This window comes from Ochotona curzoniae, unplaced genomic scaffold (genome assembly GCF_017591425.1).
Source record: "Ochotona curzoniae isolate NIBS_2020 unplaced genomic scaffold, NIBS_Ocur_1.0 contig_1918, whole genome shotgun sequence".
NCBI lineage: Eukaryota > Metazoa > Chordata > Mammalia > Lagomorpha > Ochotonidae > Ochotona > Ochotona curzoniae.
The window spans coordinates 1-17,499 of NW_024465252.1; the positions used below are offsets into that span (position 1 = coordinate 1).

A 17,499-nucleotide genomic window follows, 5' to 3' on the forward strand; every position below is an offset into this window, starting at 1 on the left:
AGACTCAGGGAGAGTCCAACCCCGTGGAAAGGGAGCCACTCCGTTCGGCAAGACAAGTCACAAAGCAGAGGCTGTAAAAAGCATGAGGATTTTATTGGGCATTCGCGAATGGGCAACAGAGTCTGTGGAGGCACCCAGGACTCTGCGCGCCCCAAGCAGGTTAAAGCAACTTTTTAAAGGACAAAACCGCAAACTTCGCATATCAGCTGGCATTTTACTTTAAGATTAGACAGCGCCAGGGCTCCCTTGGCTTGGCATAACAGTCTGCACTTTCTCAGACTGTTGTGCCTCCCTTTCTTATCCACTATATTCTTGTGTTGGCCTTGCTGCTCCGGCCTTGCTACCTTATCTCTTTTATTCCTGCAGCTGCCTTGTTCATGTCTGGGAAACTGAAACTTTTACTTGCTTCATGAAATAACTTTTCTATATTTATTCCAACATGGCTCTACTCTTGCTCAGCAGAAAGCAATATACAGAAACAAAATCAGCAGTTATTCTAAGCTCTTACATTCCCCTCTTTTCTTTTAGGACATATTTTTATCTTAAAATATAAGCATTAGCAGGCATTTTCTTGTACAGGCTGATATTGGCTGGTTAATACAAAGGCTTGAATTATTGACAATCTTTCTTTTATGAACTGTAATAAACGATTAATAATGCAAGGTCCTATAGTTAAAAGGAGTAATAACAATATTAAAGGTCCTGTTATAGCAGAGATGAGAGTGGTTAGCCAGGGTGATTGAGAGAACATGTTTTCAAACCATCCTTTTTGGGCTGACAATTCTTTCTGTCTTTTATTTAATCTGTCTCTGAGTCGATCTAAAGTCTCAGTCACACTTCCAGTTTGGTCAGCATAGAAACAACACTCTTCCTTTAAGGCGGCACACAATCCTCCTTCTTTTAATAATAGTAAATCTAGTCCTCTCCTGTTTTGCAACACTACTTCAGACAGAGAGGTAAGAGACTCTTTTAGTCCTCTGACTGACTGTTCTAAGGCCTGTAGATCTTCATTCATAGCCTGGTGTAGTCCTTGGTAATAGTCTGTTCTCGACAGAGCAGTTGCTCCGGTGGCTATGCCAGCGGCTATTCCTCCTGTACCTAGTAACACGGCTAGAGTAATAGAGACAGGCTCTCGCTTGGCCCTCCCTGGATGTTCATAGGCAGCTAGAACAGTCTCAGACGGAAGGTACGTTATTCTTGGCCACAATTGAACAAGCACACAGAAGTCTTTGGTGACGTTAAGAACCTGTGCCGAGATACAAGGGGTCAGGCCAGTGTTGCATGCCCAATAGATTCCATTAGGTGGTGTCAGATAATAATTTCCTATGGGGACATTTAAACTCTGGTTACATAGTCTAGATTTTATTGAATTTTTTCCTATACATAGACCTGTCCCACTGACATCAGTAAGTGTCAGTTCGTGCCCCATGGTGCTGCAGACTGGAGATGGGCTACTGGAGTTTGTTAAGTTTGTTATTGTGGCTATTCCTTCATAATAAGGTGGACTGGGGTTGAGGCATAGCCAGCAGTCCCTGGCTCTTTCGGGATCTGAAGAGTTAAGGGCTAGAAAGGCTCCTTTAACTAGATTTATGAGTCTTTCTCCCGTGCTTTTCGGCACTATAGTGGGGGAGGCCGGCGTGCTAGTTTGTGGAGTTATTGTGTGGTTGAAAAATGGCCTTATAGGATGTTGAGGCTGTTGTCCTGACGGCCCGCGGAAGGCAGGCAGGACATGATTTGGGCCAATAGACTGGGTGGCTAAGGGCTCTATTTGGCGGGAGATAGTGAACAGAGTAAATGCGTCCCACCCTTCTCTGTAGAGCCGCAATCCCCATACTCTCGTCTTAGTCCAGTCAGCTTTTTCTCCGGCCGAGGTGAAAGAAATAACTAAAGGATTGCATCTGCCACCTGGGGTGCTCCCCGTTCTTCTAGTTATACTATCAAAGCATGGTCCGCAGTTTTGTTTCCAGTGACCCTGGCCGCAAATCCAGGGCCCTGTCCCTGAATATCCTGGAATATTTTCTCTCTTGACTGAGATGAGGTCAGTTGATTCAGTGAGCCAATACACTGTCCCGGTAGTTTCACAACCCCAACTAGCACAGTATCCTTCTTCGGCCCCCCTACACTGCTTGATTTTGGCTTTGCTACGGTCACTCCCCGGACAAACGTAAAAGGGTCTGGCTCTGGTGTGTAACCGTCCCAGTACATTCTCACAGCCATACGCGTTCCGACTACTAGTTCCTGAATAAGGGAGACCGGGAGTCTCCCATGCTCCTCCAACTAGGTCACATAGATCAAAATATAACTTGGGAAAGGTAACATCAACCGGTCCAATGACTTGAGTGCTATTTATGACTGTTCCTATTTTCAAACTACTGATTTTCCAGGTAATTTTATGGGGGGTATGTGGGTTATAATCTGACAATGAACATGGAAGAGATAGCAAAGTCAAAAAGTACATTTTTAAGCACGAGTCAGTCTTATCTTTAGAGGATTTGGGGTTCGTTGAAGTTTCCATTCTGGTTCCTGGTCAGTCCCTGTAGTCCCTGTTGCTGGCTGATCCTTGGCGTGTTTCACGTGGGAGGCATGTACCCAGGCGGCAATTCCGTCGACTTTCAGGGCGGTTGGAGTAGTCAGTAGGACAGTAAAGGGTCCTTTCCACCGTGGTTCTAAGGTTTTTGCCTGGTGTCTCCGGACATACACCTGGTCTCCTTCCTTGAACGGGTGAGGGCACGGTGGAATGTCTTTGTCCTTGTAGGCCTCTGCAAGCGGTTTCCAGATGTACTCTCTCACTGCTCTGAGAGCCTGGAGATGCGCCTGTAACGAGGGTGGATGGGGGAACATGGTAGGATCAAAATCACAGAAAGAGGATGCCGGTGGTGGGCTCCCATATAATATTTCAAAGGGAGTCAGCCCATGATATGCAGGAGTGTTGCGCACTCGAAAAAGGGCCATAGGGAGGAGCCGTACCCAGTCTTTTCCGCCAGTCTCTAGGGCTAATTTAGTCAAGGTCTCTTAGAGTTCTATTCATTCTTTCTACCTGGGCTGAACTCTGGGGTCGATAAGCACAATGTAGTTTCCAATGAATCCCCAAACTCTTGGCCACCCCCTGACTTACCTGGGAGGCGAAAGCGGGACCGTTATCTGACCCTAATACTTGCGGCAATCCGTACCGGGGAAAAATTTCTTCAAGGAGTTTTTTAACGACTGTCGTGGCCGTTTCATTCTTCGTGGGGTAGGCTTCTACCCAGCCTGAAAAGGTGTCTACAAAAACTAAGAGATATTTATAACCATACAGTCCCGGTTTTACTTCAGTAAAGTCTATTTCCCATTGTATTCCCGGTCGGTGTCCTCGGGCACGGGCTCCTTGGGGGAGTTTTAGTCGCCCTGCGTTTACCTGGGCACAAGGCTTGCATTGGTCCACTGTAATTTGAGTAAGAAACTGCAGGTCAGGAGTTATAAACGGGCATTTCTCATTTGCAAGTAGAGCGTGCATTTTTCTCCGGCTCAAATGAGTGAGGCGGTGGAGGTGTTCAATGATTTCAGTAGCTATGCGATAGGGCAGGATGACCTTGTCTCCTTTTCTCCATGCTTTGCACTTAGCATCCCACTCCCCTTCGAGTTTTTTAATGAGAGCTCTGTCATTATCAGTATATTTAAATGGAACTCCCCAGTTGCAGACTATGTCATCTGTGTTTTGCCTGGTCTCTTCGGGTCCCATTTTTGAGTTTATTTCCAGGGGTAGGGCTGAGATTGGCTCAGTGGCAACAGTTTTTGCAGTCTGGTCTGCCAGTCTATTTCCTCTAGCTATTGGATCTGTTCCTTTTTGGTGGCCCGGACAATGAATAATGCTCAGTCTTTTTGGAAGGAATAGTGCCCTCAAGAGGTTTATTATCTCTTGCTTGTTCTTTATTTCTCGTCCTCCTGAAGTTAAGAGGCCCCTTCTGCGATAAATTTCACCGTGCACATGAGCCGTAGCAAAAGCATACCTACTGTCAGTATAGATGTTTGCTACTTTTCCCGCCGCCAGTTCTAGAGCCTTTGTGAGGGCTATTAGTTCAGCTCGCTGGGCCGACGTCCCTGGCTCTAGGGCACTGGCCCAGACTATGGAGTCATTGTTACTCACCACTGCTGCTCCTGCCCGCCGAGTTCCCTCGGTGACATAGCTGCTGCCATCTGTGAACCAGGTTACCTCCGCGTCTGGTAGAGGCTGGTCAGTTAGATCTTCACGAGTCCCATGAACTTCGGCCAGAATCTGGGAGCAGTCATGGGGGGCATCCTTGGCCGTTCCCGGCTCCGGCAATAGGGAAGCGGGATTGAGCGTAGCAACTGGTCCAAAAGTAATGCGTTCAGGAGCTAAGAGCAAAGCCTGGTAGTGAGTCATGCGGGCGTTTGAAAGCCACCTGTCTGGCGGTTGGCGGACAACCGACTCCACAGCATGTGGAGCTATTATTGTGACTTTCTGTCCCAGGGTTAGTTTGTTTGCGTCCCTGAGCAGGGTCGCAATAGCTGCTACCATGCGCAGGCAAGGGGGCCACCCTGAGGCCACTGGATCTAGTTTCTTTGAAAGGTAGGCAACCGGTCGTCTCCAAGGGCCTAGGGACTGAGTCAATACTCCTTTTGCAATTCCTTTGGCCTCATCCACATACAGTGTGAATGGTTTTGTGACATCAGGCAGTCCCAGGGCCGGTGCCGTTAGGAGGGCCTCTTTAATGCAATCAAAAGCCCGTTGTTGCTCTTTTCCCCAGATGAAGGAGTTTTTTTCCTTCGTTAACATGTACAAGGGAGCGGCCAGCTCCGCAAACCCAGGTATCCACAGCCGGCAGAATCCTGCCGTTCCCAGAAACTCACGTAGCTGTCGGGAGTTCCTTGGGACTGGTATAGACGCCACCGCAGCTTTCCTGGCTTCAGTTAACCATCTTTTTCCTCCTTTTATGACATATCCTAGGTAGGTTACCTCCTCTCTGCATATCTGGGCTTTCTTGGCAGATGCCCGATATCCTAGGGCTCCTAATTCACGTAATAGGGCCCTTGTCCCTTCTAGGCAGGCCTCTCTGGTAGGTGCTGCCAGCAAGAGATCATCTACATATTGGAGGAGAGTCAGATTGGGGTTACTTAATCTGAATGCCACCAAGTCTTGATGTAGGGCCTCATCAAAGATGGTGGGGGAATTTTTGAAGCCTTGTGGCAATCGAGTCCAAGTCAGTTGCCCACTTACTCCATGTTCCGGATCTCTCCATTCAAAAGCAAATAAAGGTTGGCTCGCCGGGCTCAGTCTTAAACAAAAGAAAGCATCCTTTAAATCCAGGACACTATACCACACATGGGAGGGAGGCAAGGAGCTGAGAAGGTTATAAGGATTTGGCACAGTGGGATGTATGTCTTCTACACGACTATTTATTTCTCTTAGGTCTTGGACGGGCCTATAGTCATTTGTCCCCGGCTTCTGCACTGGTAGGAGAGGAGTGTTCCACGGTGACCGGCAAGGAATGAGAATTCCCAGTTTTAGCAGTCTGTGGATGTGGGGGCGAATGCCCTCAAAGGCTTTCCTTGACATGGGATATTGTCTGATAGCCACGGGCCCTGCAGTAGCCTTTAGTTGTACGTGTACTGGTGGCTGTTGCACTGACAATCCCATGCCACCCGTCTCTGCCCATGCATCTGGGAATTCAGTCATCCATCTCTCCATGTAAGGTGGGGTTCCCTCTTTGTTAGTTTCAGTTTTTCTAATGGCCTCATGTAGTTTGTATTCATTTTCTAATTTTAGGGTTAAGATGCACAGGGATTTCCCTCGAGGCCCAGTCACTGTTATTTCTTGGTCTTTAAAGTTGATTTGTGCTCCCAGTTTTGTCAGAAGATCTCGTCCCAATAGGGGGTAGGGACAATCAGGCACATGTAAAAAGGAGTGAGTGACAGTACCTGTAGCCAAGTCGACCCGCCGATCAGTCGTCCACCGGTACGCGCGTCCTCCTGTGGCTCCCTGTACCCACGAGGTCTTCTGGCTCATAGGTCCATCAGTAGTTGTCAAAACTGAATGTTGAGCCCCGGTGTCTACTAGAAACGTGGTGGGCTTGCCTCCCACAGACAGAGTTAGCCTGGGCTCAGGGGGAGGCTCCTGGCCCCGACTGGCCTAGTCTTCTAAAGTCAAAACTGAGGTCTGCCTTTTCTTGTTTCTAGGATTGTTGGGACAATCCTTTGCCCAATGGCCGTTTTCTTTACAGTAAGCACATTGATCTTTCCCTAAACGGTTTCGCCGCTCACCTCCCTGTTCCTTAAACTGTCTCCCTATCTCAGTTCCCTGGGATGTTATTTGCTTGTTATGAACTACAGTGGCCAAGATACGGCTCAGTTCTTTATTCCGTCGCTTATCTCTCTTATCCTCTCTTTCTTCCTGCATCTTTCTTAGTCTCTCTTCTCTCTCTTCCGGAGTCTCTCTCTTATTGAAAATTTTATCTGCCTCTTTTACTAAGTCCTGCAAGCTATAATTCTGCAATCCTTCTAGTCTTTGTAACTTATTTCGAATGTCTGGTGCCGACTGTCCTATGAAAGCCATAATCACTTCCCCCTGCCTATCTTCACTTGCCGGATCAAACGGTGTATACATGCGGTATGCTTCCATTAGTCTTTCTAAGAATCCCGCGGGAGTCTCCCCAGCTCCCTGTAGAACTGCTCTTACCTTAGCCAAATTAGTGGGTCGCCTTCCGGCACCCTTGAGACCTGCCAACAGAGTCTGGCGATAAAGACGGAGACGCTCCCTACCATTTGGAGTGTCGAAGTCCCAATTAGGTCGGACAAGGGGGAACACTTCATCAATTTCGTTTGGAAGTTGGGTGGGCTGCCCATCAGCCCGAAGGACATTCTTTCTGGCCTCCATCAGCACCCGTTGGACTTCTTCTGTGGTCAGTAGAGTCCGTAACAGCTGCTGACAATCATCCCAAGTCGGCTGGTGCGTCAACAAGATGGACTCGATGAGACCTGTTAATGCTTGGGGGTCTTGGGAGAAAGGAGGGTTATGAGTTTTCCAATTATACAAATCAGAGGCAGAGAAAGGCCAATACTGGACCTGCCCCCCTACAATTCTCAAGGGGTACAACTGTGAAGACCATTGCCCTTCTCCTCTTTCTTCCTCCTCCAATTGAGCCCTGTGTAGCCGCAACCTGGTATGGATTGGGGATCTGGCTTCAGGCTGTTCATTTACAGTGGTGTCTGGAGAGCCCATCTCCCCCGGTCTTTCTCTTGGGGGTTCTCCTTCAGGTTGATGCTCCTGGGGATAAGGTGGAGGAAGTTCAGAGGTCATTAATAGGTCCGTCTGACTATCATCAGGCAGGACAGGCTTAGGTCGAGGACGAGTAGCTTCCAGCGGACAGAGGGAAACAAGAGCAGAGGGTTGGGGTTGGGGCGGAGCTGAAGGCGCCGGCAATTCTGGAGAAGGAGGAGGAGGAGGACAGGGTGCGATGAGAAAAGGTTGAGCCCACGGCGGGGGATTAACCACGAGGTCCTCCCATACCAAGATATACGGTAACTGGTCGGGATGCCCCGATGGCCCGGTCGCCCTGATGAGGCCTTTCACCTGCAAGATAGTGGTTAGATTAAAGGTGCCGCTGGGCGGCCATGAAGCAGTGAGAGTCGGCCACTCAACGGTGCAGAGAGTTTTCCATTTCTTTCGACGCACTTCCACTGATAGGTTGTGAGCGCGGGTGGAAACGTCAGGCCAATGTTGGAGAGTAAGACTCAGGGGAGAAGACTCAGCCTGACCCATATTCAAAGACAAGAGACTACACACAATTACAAAACAAACAAATGACACAAACAGGATTCGCGAGATACAAGATTTCCAAAAGGCCCAATACAAGATACAAGACGGTCGCTCTGGGGTGACCATACAAGGTCAGACGAGGGTGACGTGATCTTCACCCTGTCTCCAAAGCACTGGAGCGTCCTCCAGCGTACAGTTCAATCAACCGGTACCGTTCAAAGACTGGGGGGGGGGGACAAGGACAGAACAGAACAACACACAAAAATACACACTTTCCGATCGGTCTTACCTCCCCCTGCTAGGATGTTGCTTGCCTAGGACGGTTGCTCCTGTTTCCCGGCCAATGCACCAAAATGTTAGACTCAAGGAGAGTCCAACCCCGTGGAAGGGGAGCCACTCCGTTCGGCAAGACAAGTCACAAAGCAGAGGCTGTAAAAAGCATGAGGATTTTATTGAGCATTCACGATGGGCAACAGAGAAATCTGGAGGCACCCAGGACTCTGCGCGCCCCAAGCAGGTTAAAGCACCTTTTTAAAGGACAAAACCGCAAACTTCGCATAACAGCTAGCATTTTACTTTAAGATTAGACAGCGCCAGGGCTCCCTTGCTTGCATAACAGTCTGCATTTCTCAGACTGTTGTGCCTCCCTTTCTTATCCACTATATACTTGTGTTGGCCTTGCTGCTCCGGCCTTGCTACCTTATCTCTTTTATTCCTGCAGCTGCCTTGTTCATGTCTGGGAAACTGAAACTTTTACTTGCTTCATGAAATAACTTTTCTATATTTATCCCAACATGGCTCTACTCTTGCTCAGCAGAAAGCAATATACAGAAGCAAAATCAAGCGGTTATTCTAAGCTCTTACACCTGACTCTGAGACGCCTGGGCCTGCCACCCTCTCTCCTGCCTGTCCTGTCCTCCCACCCTGCTGACCTGCGTGGGGAAGACACCAGCCATGTGCCTGAAATAACTGGGTGTGTGGTCCAGGACTCCCGCCTCGGCCTGCCAGGGTTTGTCGCATGGTCACTTGGAGGTGTTACCAGCGGCCGTCATCACCCTTGCCAGGCACATGGTTCAGGCTGGGGGATGAACTTCCTGGTGATTCTGTATGGGCACAGCATGCATAAGATGGGCATGTGGTGTGTGTTACATGTGTGATATGTGATGTGTAAGAACATACATATGGTATGGTGTGTGGTGAGGTGCATGTGTGGGGTGTGTGATATGTAAGGTGTGTGTGTGGGGTGTGTATGTGGTGTGTGGGGTGTGGTATTTGTGATGTATGGGGTGTATTGGGGTGAGTGTCTGTGGTTGGGACAGCTGCTCTTCCTGTGTCAAGCACTGCGCCTGCGTGCCGGGTACCCCGGGGGCCTGAGTGTCCTGCCGCAGCCTGGCCGGGGACAGCTCCTGCTCACCTCATCTCCCACGTCGGCCCTGCCGTCACTGCCTGGTGTCCCGGTGAGCAGATGAAGCCGGGCTGGGCGCTAGTGGGTGGAGCCGGGTTGGAGGTGGGGCCTGGTACCTCTGCTCCCCTGGGGCCCACGTCTCGGGGTGGACCCCCCGCTGCAGGGAAAGCGAGTCTGTTGGCCTGGCGGTGTGAGGCTGTTTGTACATTAATTGTGACACGATATTTATGACAGCGAGGAAGCTGAGGCAGCAGCGAGACACCGAGTCGTGAAAACAGCGTTCCTCCTGTCACCAATTGTGAAGCTGCCTTGTTTTCTCTCACACACCAGCGCACATCCCCCGGGCATGCGCAGGTGCCAGCACACATCCTCCCGGGCACGCGCAGGTGCCAGCGCACATCCCCCGGGCACGCGCAGGTGCCAGCGCACATCCCCCGGGCATGCGCAGGTACCAGCACACATCCCCCGGGCACGCGCAGGTGCCTCACCTGTGCACCTTTGGGCCTCTGCCTGGTGTCTGACGCTGCAGCTTCCTGACTGAGGCGGGCTGTGGTGACCTCGCTTCTTGGTTTTATTGGTGATTGGCATGAAAATGTGCCTGGAGGACAGGGAGGTGAAGCTCCCGGCGGCCTGGAGCTCCGCCTCACCTCACCTCGCCCCGCCCACCTCACTTCACCTGCCCACCTCACCTCACTCTACCCACCTCACCTGGCTTCCTCCACCTCCCCTCCCCTCCCCCACCTCACTTCACCTCCCCCACCTCACTTCACCTCCACCACCTCACCTCACTTCACCGCCCCCACCTCACCTCACCTCAGCCCGCCCACCTCACCTCAGGTCGTCCTCCTCTGTGCCACCCACACCTGCTCCACCTGCTCCTGACTGACCCCAGCCTTGGAGCTGCCCCAGGGCACCTTCCGTTGTGGGTTCAGACGTCCCCCCTGGACCCCAGACTCCTGGGACACGGAGTTGTGCGGGAGGGGGCTGTGGGGTGGGCACCGAGCGAGAACGGCCCAGGCCCAGGGAACCTGGAGAGTGCCGCCCTGCGGGAGGAGCCCAAGCAGGTGCCTGGGGCAGTGCAGGTGCCTGCAGAGTGGTGGCCTTGCCCCTGTGCCTGTCAAGGGCTGGCCTCTGCTCCTGCGCCCTGGGCCACCCCGGAAGTGTGAGCTAAGGTCAGCATTTCCGCGTCTGTGCCCCAGCGTCCTTGGGGCAGCGTGGCCGCCCACGCATGGCCGGCCTCACCAAGGAGCCGCCTGGTTCCATGTGTTCATTAGCGCTGTACTCTTAGGATGCTGCTCCATACCACCTCTGCACTGCACTCGAATCCATCAGATCTGCCCCCGCAGCCCTCCTTGCCGTGGCCTGGAAGGGCTGGGCGTCACTGGGTGGCCATGCTGAGCAGTTCTTGCTGTGTGTCTGGGTTTTCTGTCATGAGCCATCACCGGTGTGTAATAGTGTGTGTGTGTGTGTGTGTGTGTGTGTGTGTGTGTGTGTGTGTGTGTGTGTGTGTGCAGGTCTGCTCTGGGATGCTGTGGAGTGGGGGTGGGCTGCGCAGGAAGCCACAGGCCAGCCTGGCAGCAGCAGGTAAACACAGCCCCAGGGCCTTGGTCCAGGTGGGGCTAGCTGATTGCAGGGGGAGCCTGGGCCAGGATTGGCTGGGCTGCCTGGGAGCCAGGCCAGACCCCCAAATTTTAGCAAGTGGTCATATGCCTCTAGGCACGCCTTCCTGGTCGGATGGTCACCAGTCACAGGCCATGCTTGCTGAGCCCTCAGGGTTGAGCATGCCTGCCCTGCCCCGTGGGCTGCCCCACAGGAATCGGGCCTGTCCATGCTTTTACTGTGGACTGGGGCCAAAGCCCACAGACGCCCGTTCCCCAGCTCCCATGGGTGTTTCCCCTGTCCTCAGAACTGGCTTGGGGCGTCAGGTGCCGGGGTGTCAGGTGCCAGGGTGCTGCTGGTGGTGTCCTGAGGCCAGAGCCCTCTGCCAGTGAAGATGGGTGCCAGGGTGAGGGACTCAGGCTGGGGCCCCTATGGGCAGCAGGGAGGCACAGTCCCGTAGCACAGCCAGGCGGCTCGAGGCCAAGGGCCCCGTGCCCCTCCCTTTCTTCCTGAAGTAGAGGTGGGGCGTGGGCCGCTCCCTGGGGCAGGGGCCCTGTGCCTTAGCCCCAGCGCAGGCTGCAGAAGGGGTCAGGTGACCGCAGGGCCTCTGCAGCACGCTCATGATCCCGCAGCGTGGCCTACTCTCTCCAACTCTTAGGGAGAAGTTTCTTTTGCACACCGAGTGGTCACTTTAGGGTCTAGGCATTAATTTAAACCTGTGCATTGTTGCTAAGCTCTCCTCTGATGTTTCTGCTAAAAGCCACTGGGACACCTGCTGTCACACCTGGCATGCGCCCACAGGGAGCTCGCACTCTCCACAAAGGGGCGCTCACAGCTCTCGTCCTTGCCCGCCTCCATATGCCTGCACCAGGTTCGAGGGCCTTGTAGGGAGCCAGCGCCCCAGCGAGCACCGCTTCTGCATGGCCTGCCTGGCTGACTAAATCCAGGGAACTATGCGTGAGCTTGGGTGTTCTGGGCAGCCAGGGCATGGACTATCAAGGTCCCTAAGGTTCTAGGTGCCCTGCTCAAGTTGCTCCCTTGTCAGCCCCCATGGTGTAACTGGGTCAGGCCCGCCCGTGCCGCCAGCCTGCTGGTTCTGGCAGGGACACTCGACCCAGCTGCCACTCAGGCTGCCCGAGGGTTTTTGTGGCCAGAACTGAGGAGAGCTTGGCATTTCTTTGGGTGCCAATGGAGCACAGAAGGAGGTGGGGGCCCTGGCCTTGTGCCCCGGTGCTTCTGGCATGGTTCCACTGCAGTCCCTTGCAACTTCAGCCCCACACCGTCACCAGGCTGCTTCCTCATGTTTGCGGCTGCTCGGAGGACACGGGGTCTCTCCTGCACACCAGCAGGGACCCTCCTGTCGCCAGTGGCGGTTCGGGCTCTGCTGGTTCCAGGCATGCCTGCTTGCCATTGCCTCTGGTGCCTGCGGTCACCCCCTTTCTTCCTTTCCTTCTCCTTGTGCACCCCACAACTGCTTTCCTAGAATGAGCTGCATGCACACACAGCCATGCCAGAAAGTTCATGGAAAATGGAGTCAGAAAGTAAGGATATTAGAACGCAGGGCTTTTTTTTTTTTTTTTTTTTTTAGACGTTTTCATAATATACCTTTTCATTAACATTTGAAGACTTCTCTTATGGTTACATTTCAAAAGTTTTTGGTGCCAGGTAAAATTTCCTGTTGCTTCGTTTTCCACAGGCACTTGGAGTGTTCTGACTTGCCTCCTCTCCGGTCCTACGGGCAGGCCGGCAGGTGTCGGTGCTCGCCCGGGGCTGCGCTCTGTCTGCCCAGGTGCGCAGTCGGCGTCCTCAGGGCCAGGCCCGGTGAGCCAGGCCTGTGTCCCGGCGTTTTTGGCTGTGGATAAAAACGACAGGGCTTTATTCTTTTGAAAAAGGCAATCTATTTTGTTTTTATGCTGTGGACGCTGGCAGGACTTTAATCCGTTGAGTCCTAGATTTCCCCACAAGCGGTGTGGGAGTCACGCTCCTGTGCCCGTGTCCTTGCGGACTCGGGATTTGTCGTCTCCCTCCTGGGCGACGGGGCCTAGGGACTTGGGCCGACTTTCCCTGCAGAGGTGTGGCTGGGAGAATGTGGACGTGTGCCCAGGAGCTCCAAGTGCTGCGGCTGCTGCACACCACCACGGCTGTGGCCCTGGCACCCCGACTTCGCCTTCTGCCTTCTTACTGGCTGCTCAAGGTGCTGACTTGGGCACGTGTTAGGCAGCCTAGGGGATGCCACCGTCTGATGCCTTGCATTCCTGACCTGGTCCCCCGCCAGGGATCCTCTCTGCCTTTGTGCCCAGCTGTACCATGCTCCCTGCCCCATCAGCCCTGCTCACCTGCCAACCTCTGCCCTCCTGCCCCACACAGCCCCCTCCCTGCACAGGTGGCCTGCTGTGGGTTTCTGGAGGCTGTCCCTGGCTCCTCAGTCCTGGCCGTGCCGTGCTGTCCAGAGTGGAGTGTGGTTGATGGCCAAGGGACTGGGCATGTCCATCAGCAAGTGAGGTGTCCTGGGCCTTCGGCGAGACTCACTGACCAACCTCGATTTCACAATAAGCTCCTTAGAGCAGGACGGGTGGGGCATGTGGGCTCTGGCCTGGGACCGCAGGCCTGGCCCGGGTGAGTGGATGTGGGCTTTGCCCTGGAACGGAACCCCTAGCCCGGGTAGGGTGGAGGTGGGCTCTGGCCTCACCGCCCGCCTGGCCCCGGGGTGAGTGGAGGTGGGCTCGGGCTGGAACCGCCCGCCTGGCCCGGGGTGAGTGGAGGTGGGCTCTGGCCTGGGACTGCCCGGCTGGCCCCGGGTGTGGCATGTGGGCTCTGGCCTGGGATGGCCCGCCAGGCCCGGAGGTGGGCTCTGGCGGGGAACGCCCGCCTGGCACAGGGAGGGGGTGGAAGTGGGCTCTGGATGGGACTGCCCGCCTGGCCCCTGGGTGAGTGGAGGTGGGCTCTGGGCTGGGACCGCCTGCCTGGACCCGGGTGGGTCTTGTGGTCTCTGGCCTGGGACGGCCCGCATGGCCCGGGGTGAGTGGAGGTGGGCTATGGCTGGGACCGCCCGCCTGGCCCGGGTGGAATAAAGGTGGGCTCTGGCCTGGGACGGCCCGACAGGCCAGGGGTGATTGAAGGTGGGCTCTAGCCTGGGACTGCACGCCTGGACCTGGGTGGTGCATGTGGGCTCTGGCCTGGGACAGCCCGTCTGGCCCCAGGTGTAGCATATGGGCACTGGCTTGGGACGGCCCGTCTGCCCCTGGTGGGGTGGAGGTGGGCTCTGGCCTGGGACCACCTGCCTTGACCCGGGTTGGGCATGTGAGCTCTGGCCTGGGATGGCCCGCCTGGCACTGGGGTGAGTGGAGGTGGGCTCTGGCCTGGGACTGCCCGCCGGGCCATGGGTGATTATAGATAGGCTCTGGCCTGGGACCACCAGCCTGGCCTCGGGTGAGTGGAGGTGGGCTCTGGCCTGGGACCACACGCCTAAACCCGGGTGTGTCATGTGGGCTCTGGCCTGGGACCGCCTGCCTGGACCGGGGTGAGTCGAGGTTGGCTATGGCTGGGACCGCCAGCCTGGCCCGGGTGGATTAAGGTGGTCTCTGGCCTGGGACGGCCCGACAGGCCAGGGGTGATTGAAGGTGGGCTCTAGCCTGGGACCGCACACCTGGACCTGGGTGGTACATGTGGGCTCTGGCCTAGGACCGCCCGCCTGTCCCCGGGTGTGGCATATGGGCTCTGGCCTGGAATGGCCCGTCTGCCCCGGGTGAGTGGAGGTGGGCTCTGGCCTTGGACGGCACGTCTGGCCCCTGGTGGGGTGGAGATGGGCTCTGGCCTGGGACCGCCAGCCTGGACCCGGGTGGGGCATGTGGGCTCTGGCCTGGGACTGCCCGCCTGGCACTGGGGTGAGTGGAGGTGGGCTCTGGCCTGGGACTCCCCGTCGGGCCATGGGTGCGTATAAGTAGGCTCTGGCCTGGGACCACCAGCCTGGCCTCGGGTGAGTGGAGGTCGGCTCTAGCCTGGGACAACACGCCTAGACCCGGGTGGGGCATGTGGGCTCTGGCCTGGGACAGCCTGCCTGGCCCCGGGTTTCGCATATGGGCTCTGGCCTGGGACGGTTGTCTGGCCCCAGTTGAGTGGAGGTGGACTCTGGCCTGGGACCACTCGCCTGGCCTGAGGTGAGTGGAGGTGGGCTCTGGCTGGGACCACCCTCCTTGCCCCGGGGTGAGTGGAGGTGGGCTCTGGCCTGGGACCGCCCGGTGTCCAGGGGTGAGTGGAGGTGGGCTCAGGCTGGGACCGCCCGCCTGGCCCGGGGTGAGTGGAGGTGGGCTCAGGCTGGGTCGCCCACCTGGCCTGGGTGGGGTGGACGTGGGCTCTGGCGTGGAACCACCCGCCTGGCCCCGGGGTGAGTGGAGGTGGGCTCTGGCTGGGACGGCCCGCCTAGCCTGGGGTGAGTGGAGGTGCGCTCTGGCTGGGACCACCCACTTTGCCCCTGGAGGGTCATGTGGACCCTGGCCTGGGAGGGCCCGTATGGCCCAGGGTGAGTGGAGGTGGGCTCTGGCTGGGACCGCCCTCCTTGCCCCGGGGTGAGTGGAGGTGGGCTCTGGCCTGGGACCGTCCGGTGTCCAGGGGTGAGTGGAGGTGTGCTCTGGCTGGGACCGCCCGCCTGGCTCGGGTGGGGTGGAGGTGGGCTCTGGGTGGGACTGCCCACCTGGCCCCGGGTTGGGCATGTGAGCTGTGGCCGGGAAGGCCCGCCTGGCACCGGGTTAGTGGAGGTGGGCTCTGGCCTGGGACCGTCTGCCTAACCCCGGGTGGAATAAAGGTGGGCTCTGGCCTGGGACTGCCCGACTGGCCCAGGGTAATGGAGATGGATTGGCCTGTAACCGCCCGCCTGGCCCCTGGTGGGCAAGTGGGCTCTGGCCTGGGACTGCCTGCCTGGCCATGGGTAAGTGGAGGTGGGCTCTAGCCTGGGACCGCCCGCCTGGACCCTCGTGGGGCATGTGGGCTCTGGCCTGGGACAGCCCGCCTCACCCCGGGTTTGGCATATGGGGTCTGGCCTGGGACAGTCCGTCTGGCCCGTTTGAGTGGAGGAGGGCTCTGGTTGGGACCGCCAGCATGGCCCGGGGTGGGTGGTCGTGGGCTCTGTTATGGGTCGGCCCGCATGGCCCCGGGTGAGTGGAGGTGGGCTCTGGCCTGGCACCACCTGCCTGGCCTGGGTAGGGTGAGTGGAGGTAAGCTCTAGCCTAAGTCTGCCCACCTTGACCCGGGGTAGTGGAGGTGGGCTCTGGCCTGGGACGTCCCGCATTGCCCCGGGTGTGGTAGAGGTTGGCTCTGGCTGGGACTGCCCGCGTGGCCGGGGGTGAGTGGAGGTGGGCTCTGGCCTTGGCCTGCCTGCCTAGAGCGGGGTGAGTGGCGGTGGGCTCTGGCCTGGGACTGCCTGCCTGGCACCATGTGGGTTGCAGGTGGGCTCTGGCCTGGGACTGCCTGCGAGGACCCGGGTGGGGCATGTGGGCTCTGGCCTGGGATGGCCCGACTGGCACCAGTGCGCGTGGAGGTGGGCTCTGGCCTGGCATGGGCCATATGGCCCCTGTTGGGGTGGAGGTGGTCTCTGTCCTGGCACCGCCTGCCTGGACCCGGACGGGGCATTTGGGTTCTGGCCCGAGACGTCCCGCCTGGCCCAGGGTGATTGGAGGTGGCCTTGGCCTGGGACCGCCCGCCTGGCCCCCAGGTAGTGGAGGTGGGCTCTGGCTGGGACTGCCCACCTGGCCCGTGGTGAGTGGAGGAGGGCTCTGGCTTGGACTGCCCACCTGGCCCTGGGTTTTGGAATATGGGCTCTGGCCTAGGACGTACCTACTGGCCCCGGGTGAGTGGAGGTGGGCTCTTGTCTGTTACGGCCCTCCTCTCCCGGGTTGAGTGGAGGTGGGCTCTGGCCTGGGACCGCCCGCCTGGCCCGAGGTGAGTGGAGGTGGGCTCTGGCCTGGGACGGACCTCCTGGCCCCGGGTGAGTGGGGGTGGGCTCTGGCCTGGGCCGGCCCGCCTGGCCCAGGGTGAGTCGAGGTGGACTCTGGCTGGGACCACCACCTGGCCCGAGTGAGTGGAGGAGGGCTCCAGCCTGGGACCGCCCACCTCTTACCGGGGTGAGTGGAGGTGGGCTCTGGCTGGGACCACCCGTTTTGCCCGTTGTGAGTGGAGGTGGGCTCTGGCTTGGGACCACCTCCTGGTCCGAGTGAGTGGAGGTGGGCTCTGGCTGGGACTGCCCAACTGGCCCCGGGTTAGGCATGTGGGCTCTGGCCTGGGACTGCCCGCCTGGCCCCGTGTGAGTGGAGGTGGGCTCTGGCCTGGGACGGCCTGCCAGGTACCGGGGTGAGTGGAGGTAGGCTTAGGCCAGGGACGGCCCGCCTGGCCCCGGGTCGGGTGTAGGTGGGCTCTGGCCTGGGACAGCCTACCTGGACCTGGGTGGGTCATGTGTGCTCTGCCTGGGACGGCCCGCCTGGCACAGGGTGAGTGGATGTGGGCTCTTACCTGGGACTGCCCTCCTGGCACCGGATGAGAGGAAGTGTGCTCTGGCTGGGGCCCCCCGCCTGGCCCCGAGTTTGGCATATGGGCTCTGGCTAGGGAAGGACCTCCTAGCCCAGGGTGAGTGGAGGTGGGCTCTGGCCTGGGACGGCCCGCCTGGCCCGGGGTGAGTGGAGGTGTGCTCTGGCTGGGACCGCCCACCTGTCACTGGGGTTAGTGGAGGTGGGCTCTGGCCTGGGAAGGCCCG

The 17,499-nt window shown here is 57.1% G+C and overlaps 1 protein-coding gene across 1 annotated transcript; it reads right to left on the reverse strand.

Annotated features, from left to right (window-relative positions):
• Positions 1 to 2,058: 2,058 nt before the first annotated feature.
• LOC121149193 lies at positions 2,059 to 7,096 on the reverse strand (the record flags this gene model as incomplete). Its single annotated transcript, XM_040969675.1, is given in 2 exon segments — positions 2,059 to 2,814; positions 3,116 to 7,096. Coding segments are annotated over 2 exon segments (4,335 nt in total), but the record flags the coding sequence as incomplete, so codon positions are not given.
• Positions 7,097 to 17,499: the final 10,403 nt, after the last annotated feature.